Source organism: Cololabis saira, chromosome 1, assembly GCF_033807715.1.
Source record: "Cololabis saira isolate AMF1-May2022 chromosome 1, fColSai1.1, whole genome shotgun sequence".
Lineage (NCBI taxonomy): Eukaryota > Metazoa > Chordata > Actinopteri > Beloniformes > Belonidae > Cololabis > Cololabis saira.
This window is the reverse complement of record NC_084587.1, coordinates 54156502-54169012: the sequence shown is the minus strand read 5'-3', so window position 1 is coordinate 54169012 and position 12511 is coordinate 54156502. Positions and strand designations below refer to the sequence as shown.

Below are 12511 nucleotides of genomic sequence, written 5' to 3'. Positions count from 1 at the left end.
TATCAATGCTCTTAATATTTTATTACCCTATTGAATTTTTTAAAACAGTGGAAAAAGAGGCTGTGTGTGGTGCATATAAATATTATACATATATATATATTATACATATATCATACATGAGTGGGTTGGAAAACCAGAATAAGACTGATTATGTATGTATATATGTGTCATATCAAGGTATTTCATTTTCTAACAACCTGAATCTCAAAGTCTAAGGGTCAGAATAACCCAAATGAAGACTGCAAACCCTGATATTTAATAACAGGGTGTTTGGCACAGTCAGAGCAGGTCAACTTCTTCCATCTATCAGCCCATTCGAGCACTCAGTAACAGGATGTCAGAGGTGCTCTCAGTTCCTGATGCTCTTTGTATCATTTCACTTCAATTTAAAGGAATCAATACCTCGTCACTGAGCTGAGAATGAAACTAAAATCTCCAGCACAGTATCACTGTACCTGCTCTGTTTTGTGTCATACAGAGTTACTACTACAAGTCTGTCAGGTTCACAAGCATTCCTATAAAAGGTGCAGTCATCCATAATTCAACGTTCATAGGTCATAAAGTCCTTCATAGGTTCAATAATCTTCTCAGCATCTAAATTGTGGAGAGGATCATGTGGAAAATGCTTTTCAAATGGCACTAGGACAACACTGGATAGAGATAAGAGCAGCTGGGGGGGGTTTCTACTGCTGAATGTTGAAGTTTATGTCTGCATGTGTCCTCCAGATAAGGGATGGTGGATGAGCCGCGGTCTGCGCAGATCCCCTCCTGATCCGGGGAACGTGAGCCGCTACGTGGAAAAAAAGAGAAGCCTGGTATAGCTGCCTGTATCTCCAGTGTTTTGACAGCAAGGGGTCGCGGCGAACAAGCGGAGCAGGAGAAACTTCAAAAGCCTTTTCCATCTTTTAGGTCTCAGGTGTAGCAGCGCTTTTGCTTCCCTGTCGATGGAACTCTGCATCAACCAAACCCAACACGTCGGCATACGGAGGCGGTGACAGCATGAGGGCTCCAGCTACAGGGCACACGCATCGCCCGCTCAATGTACACGGGTCAATTTTTAAATAATAAAAAAAAGAATATCTATTGCAGTAGCTCAAACATTAAGAATGTTGTGTACACATAAATTCATATAAAAATTTTAAATTGGGTTTTTTGTCAAGATGAATTGGCACTAGCCTTAAAAAAGGTCATGTGGTGCAACCATGATTCATATTAAAATAAATTAATTTCTTTAACATCTTGTCATCTTTTTTTACAAGTTTTCAGTATTATACAAAAATTGTTGTTTTTTTAATGGTCGCACCAAATGATATTTCATAAAATGGACATCATTTCCATCATAATATACAAACTATGTTTGTATATTATGATGGAAATATAAATATAAATGTGTATAAATCTTATACACTACAAGACAGTTCGTAAATCATGCCAGATCGGGCAGAAGTTTGATTTAAAAACATTTAGAGTGATTTCAAAATAAGTTTTCAAAACAAGATTCATGGTCGGACGGTCGAAACCACATGACATTTTGACGCTTAAAACAACAACAAAATCCCAAATAACTAGTATTTTTTGTAAAATTCAAGTGAGTACATATGTGGGACAGGTAGGTCATATATATGATATTTTATTTTATCCATTTAAACCTTTTTTGAATTGAAAATAAATCTGTTTTTCAGAAAATATAGCCGTCACGTCATTGACCCACAAGCATAACAAACTTCATAGGAGCTAAATTATACCTGCAAACATGCTTATGTGATGGTCTCGGTCAAAATGGTCAAGGTATGTCGGCACCAGACAACAGGGATGTGGAGACAGTGACTACGTTTACATGCAGTCAAAATTCGGGTTATTGCTAATATTCCGGTTACTGAGACATTGGGAATATTCCGTTTCCATGCGTGAGCAAACAGGGTTATCCCTGTTTACATGGTGATTATTCATTAGGATATCTGGATCAAACCAGCGATGCACGGAGAACGTCATGACGCAATTCCCGTCATTTCCGCTTCTTCTTCCTGTATCCAAATTCAAAACAAATGCTGCTTCGCGCAACTTTTCTCTCACCTTCTTGTAAATCTTCTATCCCGATACTTTCTACCGTCTACAAATGCAGAAATGTTCATATCCTTCATTACATTTATGAAGTGATTAGTCTCCTCCTGGTCTTGTGTTTCTCCGTGTTTAGAAGAACTTCCTGGACTCAAAAGACCAGGAATTCCTTGTGAACAGAACATGTGCAGAAAACAAATTCCTGTTCCGTTTGGTGTTTACATGACCCAATATTCAGGTTTTAAAAGGAGTAACCCAGGGGTCATATTGGGGTTTTTAAAAACCGGAATATGAGCAAATTCAGGTTATTCAAAGGGGTTATTGGTGTTTACATGGCCGTGCAAATTCGGGTTATTGCCAATATTCGGGTTTTAAAAGGGTTATTGATGCATGGAAACGCAGTCTCTGACAGACAAGAGGGTCGTAAACAGGATTACCTGATGTGTCAGAGTCATTGTAACTCCTTAAGGCAAGAAGGACTACATACATGCTTGTGTGGAGGACACAGAAACGCTGCGGGGAGACGTTACCTCTGCCAGCCGTGAATGCTTGTGAATGTTCTCTCCCTTGTGGACGGTTGGAGCGAGCTGCTGCAGAACTCCACGACTGCTGGTCAACGCACGAGTTAGACGGGCAAATTTACCCCACCCTGCCAATGAGACAAAAAAGTCTGAGTTAAGATGGTGAAACTCTGGAACATTACACATCTGAGGGGACATAATGAGGGAGTTTTAGAGGGGGAGCCCTTCTCCAAGTCAGCTAGCCGTCTCATTAGGACGCCCACTGGGAATTGAGCCTGTTGCTTGCAGATGCAGGAAAAGGCCCGGCACCTATCAGAGCATTTCTACATCAGCTCTGTCCTGAAAACGCAGGAGGAAATGGGAATGGCTGTGGGTGTCTGCAGTAACCTGCCACTCAAAGCTCGTTTCAGGTAAGCAAAACAAAGCAAATAATTAAAACAGCCCACTCTTTTCTGATTCACTTTAAGCTCTATCTAATCCCTGCCTCGATATAAGTAAGTAATACCTCAGACAAACAACAGATGAATGATCCACGGGTATAAACAGACTGCATGTGACTCGTTACACTCAGAGCTGCGTTTAACACAAGCTCCATGCTGGGTTTGCACACTTTCTAGATGGATGGCCACTTTTCAACCTCAACTTGAAATGAACATGTGACATCCACTTAATTCATCCTAGCATCCAAAAGTCTAACCATATTAATGAGAATAACATTTTCAGATCCAAACGTTCCAAAAACCTATAGTGAACATAACTCCTAACTCATTCATCATTCATCTTCCTTCCAGCACATTAAAGATTCACCGAGTTAAAAACAGCCTAGCAGTGCCGTGGACTGGATAGTTAAAGGAGATATACAGTAGATTATATAACACACGGTGATGGTGAGGTGGGGATGATGGAAGAAGGGGATGGAATATGTTTGACAGAGTTCAGCTCAGTTATGGTTTTTGGGAGGAAAGAAGGAAGGGAAGAAGCGAAGGAGGAAAGTAATGGAAACAGGAGAGCGGATTCCTATGTGACTGAAGAGCCAGTCATGTGGAAATGTAGAAGTCTGACAGAGAGCAACAGAATCCGGGAATTCATATATTTCATGCAAAAGTCTTCGGCACTCCGGTCCTGTTTTAACATTTTAATGTCCTGATGACATCACACAGAGAACACAGGAACACGCTGCTCCTAAACAGAGAGGGATCCTGTTTCACATCACGGTTTTTGTGTCCACTGAGGTGGTTTTTCTGAGGCCAATGTGGATTATTTAAAAACAACCTATTTATTTATTTATATACTGATTAACTGATTAATCAGCCATTTAGTCTACCTCTAATATAATGACTGTATTTTCTGTTTGCATCCTTATAAATAGAACAAAAAGCTTTTAAGCTTTGATAAACGATGAGACCAGGGATGGTTGACACTTTCAATACTGAAAATTTAACATCAATTATTTTCCAATTTGACATAGGAGGAAAGATTCACGTAAGAGGGAACTATAGATCACATTTCACAGGTTTGGTGGCTGTAGAATCTACATTTTCTGCTGCCCAGACACTTTTAGGACAGACAAAGAGGAGAGGAACAATAATATTATTAATAATAATAATAATAATATTCAGATTTTGTCTTAATTTTGTTTAAAGTCCTACATGTGTCAAATTCCAGCTCCTTTGTGTGTTTGAGTGAATCTCAAATTGTATCTCCAAATAAACGTCTTTGGTATTTCTCCAATCAATTATGTTTCTTTTTTATCTTCATTTTAGATTGGGGTGATGCCAGCTTAACCGTGTTTCTAAGGTTATTTCCTTGGTCATTTTTTCATTTCTGTTTTTGGTATTTGTGATGGCCGGCAGACCTGCAGCCCCACAGCTAGAAATGGCAGTACCATCTACAGTAGCACAGAGACTTTGGTTTATTTTGTACACATCTTTATTTATATTATGTTGAAATACATCTGTTCCATTTGTAGCACATTTGGTTAACTTTTATATTCAACTTGTTTCTTTATGGTTTATTGGTGCAGCGAGCCGCGGCTGAGAGGATGTCAGGGACTCCAGGATGCTGCCGCCAGCAATGAAGGCGATTAGGACTGTACCAAGGGGGGAAATCATGGGTTGTTCATGTAAATATTCACTATAATTCAAGTTCATTAGTCTAATTTTGTATTTAGGAATTAAGTTAGAGCAACTGCCATCCATTAAGAATGTTTAGTGTTTTACTCCTGTATGTCCCCAATCTGATCAGCCAGTATTTAAGTTCCTTGTGTGTTTGTTCAGTTAGGTCAGTTTGGTTTCGTTTCAGTGTGGTGGCTGTTATTGTTTAGTTGCTTAATTTTTTACCTCTTTTGCGGGCCCATCTTGTAAAAAGTTATTGTAAAAAGTTATCATGGTAATAAAACCCTCTTTTTCTTTAAAAATCTACATTTGGTCCCTCACAGTGTTTATAAAACAAACTGTCCCCCCTGCAACAACCGTGAGGTGCTCTGCACATGTTAATGAGCGTGACCCACCTTTTGATGAGTCGTCCTCGATTGGCTGCTTGAAGGCTGTGATGTCGCTGAAGGTGCAGAGAAACAGGACAACTTTGTCCTGCTCGTTCCTGATTGGAGCAATCTTCACGAAAAACCACACCGGCATCCCTGCAACGTAAACGCAAAGAAATTGCAACCGTTCTCTCTTTTAAAGACCACCGTAGATACCAAACAGATTTACTGCAGTTAAGGACAAAAACTGGATCTTGAGGTTGTGCTGTTTTGGAAACTAAGGTCACAGAGCAACCTTCATACATAACATATATATTACTCACTGTTTTTCTTGTACATCAGAATCTCAAAGGAGCTCATCTCGTAGCTCTCAAAGGTCTGTCGAACCTTCTCACTCATATCCTTGTCTGTCAGCTCTCCATGCATGAAGCTACAGGGGGAAAACAGCTTGTTATATGGGTATAAAACCCTCAGGACAATCAACAGCTCTCCCAGGTTCCAGCTCTGTGTGTTTGAGGGTGGTTTTGGACCTGCAGGTGCTGCTCTTTTGCATGACTTCGGCCCGGTGGTAACCGGAGAGTTTGCAGAAGCCGTCGTTGCTGTACACGATGGGCCAGTCCACGATCTGAGCGTTCCCCAGGACAAAATTTGTGTCTGATTGAAGAAAACAGCAGGTTAGTACATGTTTTATAGGGCTTACCAGCAACAATTAACACTGTAAGATTTCTCAAATTGTTCTAATTGAATGGGTCAGCCAGCTTCCCAGGCCTGCTGGGTTCGGTTAGCACCGTAGCGCTGCCCAGCCTGACGAGACGCTTCAGAACCTCCTCAGAGGACCGATGGGTGACATCACGAAGGGTTTGTCCAGGGTCATGCAGTCTATGGTTTTACCACACAGATAAACACTTTGATAGGTCAAATAGTCCTAACAAAGACGCAGGGGGTGATGCACTGCGAGTGAGACTGAGCTCAGTAAATTAATAACGAATTAATAACCAGTGAACTGTGGCAGAACTCCGTTTTCACAGTTCTCATCTTCCGGGCTGCCGACTGAAATCACCCGTAGCCTTGACCTCTTTAAAGAGCGGGATTTCAGTGTGGCATTGTTCCAGCCTCAGATATGAAAACTGTGGTGAAAGTCATTTTCCAACATCTGATCAAGTTTCTGGATAACATGAGCACCTGAGCATCGAACAAAAGTCTGGCTGGGCTTGGATTTCTTCTCCGGAAACAGTGGTCTAGCTAATAAACAGGAACAAGTGTTTCCTGTGTCAGGTGTGTTATGTTTGCCATCAGTTTCTATTCCACGATCAAATATTGACCCCCCCCACTCAGGTAAGACTCCCCTAAATATTTCACATCTACATCATCTACATATATTTTTCAAGCAGTAGCCTGAGATGAATGCCTGCACGAGGAGAGTCATGTGTTAAGTGTGGCTGTTAAACTCTGAGGGCTCTGAGGGCTCTGAGGGCTCTGAGGGCTCTGAGGGCTCTCAGGGCTCTGAGGGCTCTCAGGGCTTTGAGGGCTCTGAGGGCTCTGATGGCTCTGACGGCCGGGACACACCAACCCGACGGCCGACCGTCGGCAGAAAAGCAGTCGCGCTTAAAGGCGGCTCCCGTCTCCCCGAGTTGGTCAAAAAAATACTCCCAAACACACCAACCCGACGCTGACTGGAGCGTACGTTCTGCGTGTGCACGAGGGCATAATACGTCCCAATAACTGCAGGCGGCGCTATTCTGTGATGTCACCCAGAAGAAAAAAGGAAGGAAAAACAATATGACGGATGGCTGTAGTCTAGAGTTCTGCACAGATCCGCTGCCATCAGTCAGTGTTTTCAATTGTGATAGAAGTCCAGAAAAATCAGAAATACGATACTAATAATGAAAATATAACACAGTCAAACACAATCCAGATCCAGACCGATGCCGTGATAGAGTATAGTTTAGTGTTTGTAGCATCAATGTTAATCTAGTATGGTCACCATCGTCATTTCCGGTTAAATCTCATTCGCTAGTCAAGGGCCAGCACTCCAACAATCAGATTGGTTGTAGAGGCCGACGGCTAGTGGCCACCGAAGGAGGACTGCACGGAAAACACCAATCCGACCTGAGTCACCGACCTCTGGCCAACGGCATCCGTTGGCACCCAACGACATCCATTGGCACCCAACGACGTCCGTTGGCACCCAACGACATCCGTTGGCATCCAACGACGTCCGTTGGCACCCAACAACATCCGTTGGCACCCAACGACGTCCGTTGGCACCCAACGACATCCGTTGGCACCCAACAACGTCCGTTGGCACCCAACGGCCATTTATCAGGTTGGTGTGTCCCGCTCTTAAGGTGTTCAGAAAAAGTAAGAACGTAGCCTGCAAGGCGGCTCTTCCACCAAACACGACAGGATAGGATGTTAGGAAGTGCCAGATGGAAGCTTTACTCTTAAAACAAGAAATAAACAACACAGTCACAACAAACAAACTAAACTGAATAAAAAGGTCAGTGGCTGAAAAAGCTAAGCGAGATTGACTGACCGTGTTTTTCATGTCAGCTGGTCACATGGCTCAAACGTTATTATCACTCTTAGCACTTGTTTTCATACATGTCTCTTGATGTTTTGATGTTCTGCTCTGTCATAGCTTCATATTTGGGCGATATTGCATTTATATTCTGAGTCAGTATTCCTAGATGGTAAATCGTTAGGACTCATAGTTAAAACTCCTTTTTAATGGAATATCTAGAGCTGCAGTGGAGCCCGGACTGGTTGGTACTGTCTGATTTCTTGTGTTCTCTGTGACCCTGAGATCCCTCCTCTGGCTCCACAGACACAACAAACACCTATGCTGGAAGTGTTATGAACAAGGTTATCTCTCTGGGCATCTGGCTGCTCTTTAAAATGTACTGCATGATTTCATCCTTTTGAATTTAATGACCTGGGTTGAACTCAGCCACAGTTTATGGTGGTACTACATGTTTCAGGACTGAATGATGCAGCAGCCTGACCACGACCAATCCCATCCCTGACACTTCAAGGCCATAACAAAGAGAAAAATGCTTGAAAGAGATAAATACGGGATTGTAGTAAGATTTAATTTGTTTGATTAATCTTGCATATTTGATTTACTGCTATCGAAACAGTTATTGGTTGATTCTCTGTCGGGACACTGATGTAGATTCTTGTTCATCAAAATGACGGAAACCTAGAAAGCTTGAATAGAAGCCTATTGGACTGGTTCTCCTGGTTCTTGAACATGTCATCTGGTGGAGATTGCCGGGCTTATAGGCTGTTACACAGTAGAGGATTAAGTCATGAGTAATGTATTAATTACACTGAATGATTTCACTGAATAAAACACATAGGACATAATAACCACTAGTTCAAGTGTGACTTTGTGTTCACAAACACTTCTACATGGTTTAGTCCAATTACACCCACTACTTTGTTGGGGCATTTAATGTAATAGTGTAAAAAGGCACCTTGTCTTTCCAAACGATGCGAAACCGCCAACCTTGCTGTACTACGTACATGTTACGTAGAACGATAATGACACATGTCTAATCACGGTTGCATGAGCTGGCTCAAATGCTGAGGGATATTTACTGCCAGGGGTGTTGACTGGTGCGTCCCTGGTCGTGTCGACAGGTTCTGCTGCTACAGAAGGCCTATTTGCTGAGAGCTGTGCAGCTGTCTACACTGAGCAGACACCAAACCCTCGCTCTGCCGTCCACAGGAAAGCAGCATCCTGCTTGACTTTGCAAAGTGATGGTTGTGTTAATGAAGTGTGCGGCAATAACTTAGTTAGTTAATAGTTTTTAATGATTAAACATTGTTAATCAAAGTGGTCAAGAGCAAGTTTAGAAAATATCTGTGTGTGTTTCTACTGCTGCTGCTAAAGTCACTACTTTATGTTTTGTTTACACAATACCAACCTTCAGTTCTAAAGCTTTATTAGTCCAAAGTGACACCTTTTAAAATATAATGACATATTTAAATGAGATATGTGCTGTTTTACACCTGAGGTTGTAGTCACTTAATATTAAGACCCAAAAAACCAGATGATACGTTTATTACGTCCTGATATATAAAAGCTTTTGTTACATCATCGTGTTTTAAGAGGCTCAAGAGGGGCTGAAGGTGCATGACAGAAGTAAAAGCTAACCAGATCCTGAAAGTTGGCCCGGGTTTTGATTCTGCCACGTGTTCTCCCTTCAAATGGTAAACAAAAAATATATATAAAAAAAATATAAATAATATAAATAGCCCCCTTTGTTAGTGGCATACTCATCTCACTTATTTTTTGTTCACTTAAGAGCGATGATATGAAGCTCCCATGTTTATATGGATACAGGTAAAGTTTCAGTTAGACAAAATGAAATTCCCTGAAACTGCTTTGAGATAAAGACAGAAATCTCCAAGACGTGTCAATAGTTCAATCCATCCATTATCCTGGATCATTGGGGGTCTGCTGGAGCCTATTCCCATTCTCTTTGTGCTAAAGGTAACGGAACACCCTGGGTGGGTCACCATTCCATCACAGGGATGCCAATTTCCAGTATGTCCATAATGAGACCAGACGAAGGCTATAGGAGCGTTAGGTGTATCTATGGCACATTCCCCTCTGGTGATGTACCTTCATTGTACCTCCTGAGTAATCAGTAATCAGCCCGTATAATCTGGTGGGGGGGTTTTCAGAGCTCATCTTAAACTTTCTCTTCAGCTTACAAACCTGGCTGCTTCTGCATTGACAGGACACCTGGAGGGTAACTCTCTTTCCGGTACGGGAGCCAAGTTGCTAACCAACATATTTGCCAATCAACACTCCTAAGCAATGGCAACACCCCAACTGTCAGGGGCGTACAGTACGTATCCCTCATCCTTTCAATTGAAAAAGTGTTTCCCAGTCAAATAAATCAGCTGAGTGGTAGGTCAGAGGCAAAAAAGGTCTTTGTTCTCTTTAGACTTTAATAGGAATACTTTAATAAGAATTAATAGGTGGTCTATAGTTAGTAGAATTTTTTTTAAACAGATGATACAGCAGAACTTCCAGTAAAAAAAGCTTAATATATATATATATACCGGTATATATATATATATATATATATATATATATATATATATATATATATATATATATATATATATATATATATATATATATATATATATATATATATATATATATATATCTGAGCATAAAAGATACCGAGCTTGACCACTTGAAATGATAGGTTTGTCATCACTGATGGTCCAACAGCTGTTGATACATAGAGGGATGTGCAATAACGAGTATGCTACTGTATGTATAGAGGGAAGTGCAATAATGTTGCTGTAGCAAGGGGTTTTTTTGTGTAGAGGTGTTTTCAGGACATTGCGGGGGGGCATGCAAAGAGCGGGGGGATATGACGATGTGTTATTTGTTTATTGTGATTTTATATGTTTTGCGCCTGGAGTCTCTAGTTTTGTCCAAGACAAATTTATCTCAAGGGAGACAATAAAGATTATCTTATCTTATCTTATCTTATACACGTACATGTGCTTTCAGAAGTGAAGGTCACCTGCAGGGTCATCCGCCTGGCCCGACCGTAACGGTCCTGCTTCATGATACAAGCTGTGACTTGCATTTGAGTTTTGTATAATTCCTTTTATGATAACTAATAATAATAATAACAATAATAATAATAATAATAATAATAATAATAATAATAATAATAATAATAATAATAATAATAATAATAATAATAATAATAATAATAATAATAATATTTTGATGTGATATTTGTAGGGACAGTGGATTTTTAATTATTGTTGCTGTTTATTTGTTGGCTATCGCCCCCTCACACCTCCAGAATGTTCTGGACACCAACTTGCTGGTCTGCGGGGATCTTTCCCGCTGTGCCTGTGTGAGTTTTTTTCCACACGCGTTTGTTCCATCTCACAGACCAAGAACACAAAAACATGCTTGTTATGTTGCGTTAATTGGCAGTTCTAATCTGGTCGAAGCCCAGACATGAATATCTGTTTGTCTTTGCACCAGACCTGGAGCCCGGCCTGTCGTGGGCGTCCTGCCCAGCGTGACATGGGGCCGGCTCCATCCCATAACCCTCTCCAGGATCCAGGATATGGATAGTTTTTTTATATTTTTGTATTATACAATGTTTGTGCCTGTGTAGCCTACGTATGTGAGACTGAGGTGATGGACTGCAGCAAGATAAACATGTTTCAAACCCTTGGGTGAGACACCTGACAAATCTGGTGGGAATTCCTACAGAAACAGCTGTGTTTTCCTGAAGTAAAGACCATTTCAGAGTAAATACTGGCAAACCAACCAGCTGCTCAGACAGTTACATGTTTAGTTTGGTAAAATAACATCATTACCATCACTTACCGGGGAAAAACAATAATGCTTCCTTTTCCTGATTATCTGCATGCAAAAATCAGGTGGAGGAAGGTGTTTCTAATCGTAAAGGTGGGTGATGAAAACTTTCTACAGCCAAGCTTGTCAACAGCCATTAATAATAATAATATAATACCTTTATTTATAAAGCGCTTTTAATAAATAAGTCACAAAGTGCTTTACATGCAATTAAAAACATGAAACAAACCATTGAGGGAATAGTGGCAACTCATTTTCATAGATCTCTCAGGTAGAGAATGTTTCCAGGTCTAGCAGACACAACCTGGAATAAGCAGTAATACTGGTGGTAATAAGCTCTGGTATATGCAGCTCTCCTGGGTGTTATTTGGGCCACCTGGAGGTCTCAGGGCTCCAGGAGCAGCACCTGAGACCTGATGAGAGCTGAGCAGGTTCCTCTCCAGGGACCTGGGGATGGAGCTGCTGCACCAGCGAACACGAGCCGCCCCCACGGCGGGACCAGCATCGTCTTACCGTTGGAGCGGCGGACGATGTTCTCCAGGAAGGTGTTCTGGGGGGCCACCAGCCCCCGGCGTCCTCCCGCCATGCTGCCGTCCTCCCGTCCGTCCTCCCGTCCGTCCTCCCTGCCGTCCTCCCGTCCGTCCCGGAGCTGCTGCAGCCGCTTCCCGCCGCGGAGATGTGCGACGAGCGAGACCCATGAGCCGCGGAGACGAGCCTCTCTCTCTCCCTCTCTACCACTCTCTACATCTCTCTACCTCTCTCCATCTCTCTCTCTCCCTCCCAGGCTCCCACCCTCTCTCCGTCTCATTCTCTCTCTCTCTATCTATCTTTATCTCTCTCTCTCTCTATCTCTCAATTCAATTCAATTCAATTCAAACTGGCTTTATTGGCATGAATGGTAACCATTGTTGCCGAAAGCATACAACATACCACAATACAATTAATACATGAAATATTAAGGCAATTACAATAAATATTTAACATTAAATAACTAACACATGCATGCAATATATATATATATATATATATATATATATATATATATATATATATATATATATATATATACACAGA

The 12511-nt window shown here is 41.5% G+C and overlaps 1 protein-coding gene across 2 annotated transcripts in view; it reads right to left on the bottom strand.

The window, feature by feature from the left end:
• The window catches only part of kcnh1b (potassium voltage-gated channel, subfamily H (eag-related), member 1b), an 83119-nt gene extending 70968 nt beyond the window's left edge, over positions 1 to 12151 (bottom strand). For both annotated transcript variants that reach the window (XM_061726086.1, XM_061726093.1), the window contains exons 1-5: positions 11951 to 12151; positions 5592 to 5715; positions 5385 to 5491; positions 5089 to 5217; positions 2589 to 2707 (exon numbers count right to left, since the gene is read on the bottom strand). In XM_061726086.1, coding sequence (XP_061582070.1) covers positions 2589 to 2707; positions 5089 to 5217; positions 5385 to 5491; positions 5592 to 5715; positions 11951 to 12023 — 552 coding nt within the window. In that variant the 5' untranslated portion in view covers positions 12024 to 12151. The remainder of the gene's footprint in view (positions 1 to 2588; positions 2708 to 5088; positions 5218 to 5384; positions 5492 to 5591; positions 5716 to 11950) is intronic.
• Positions 12152 to 12511: the final 360 nt, after the last annotated feature.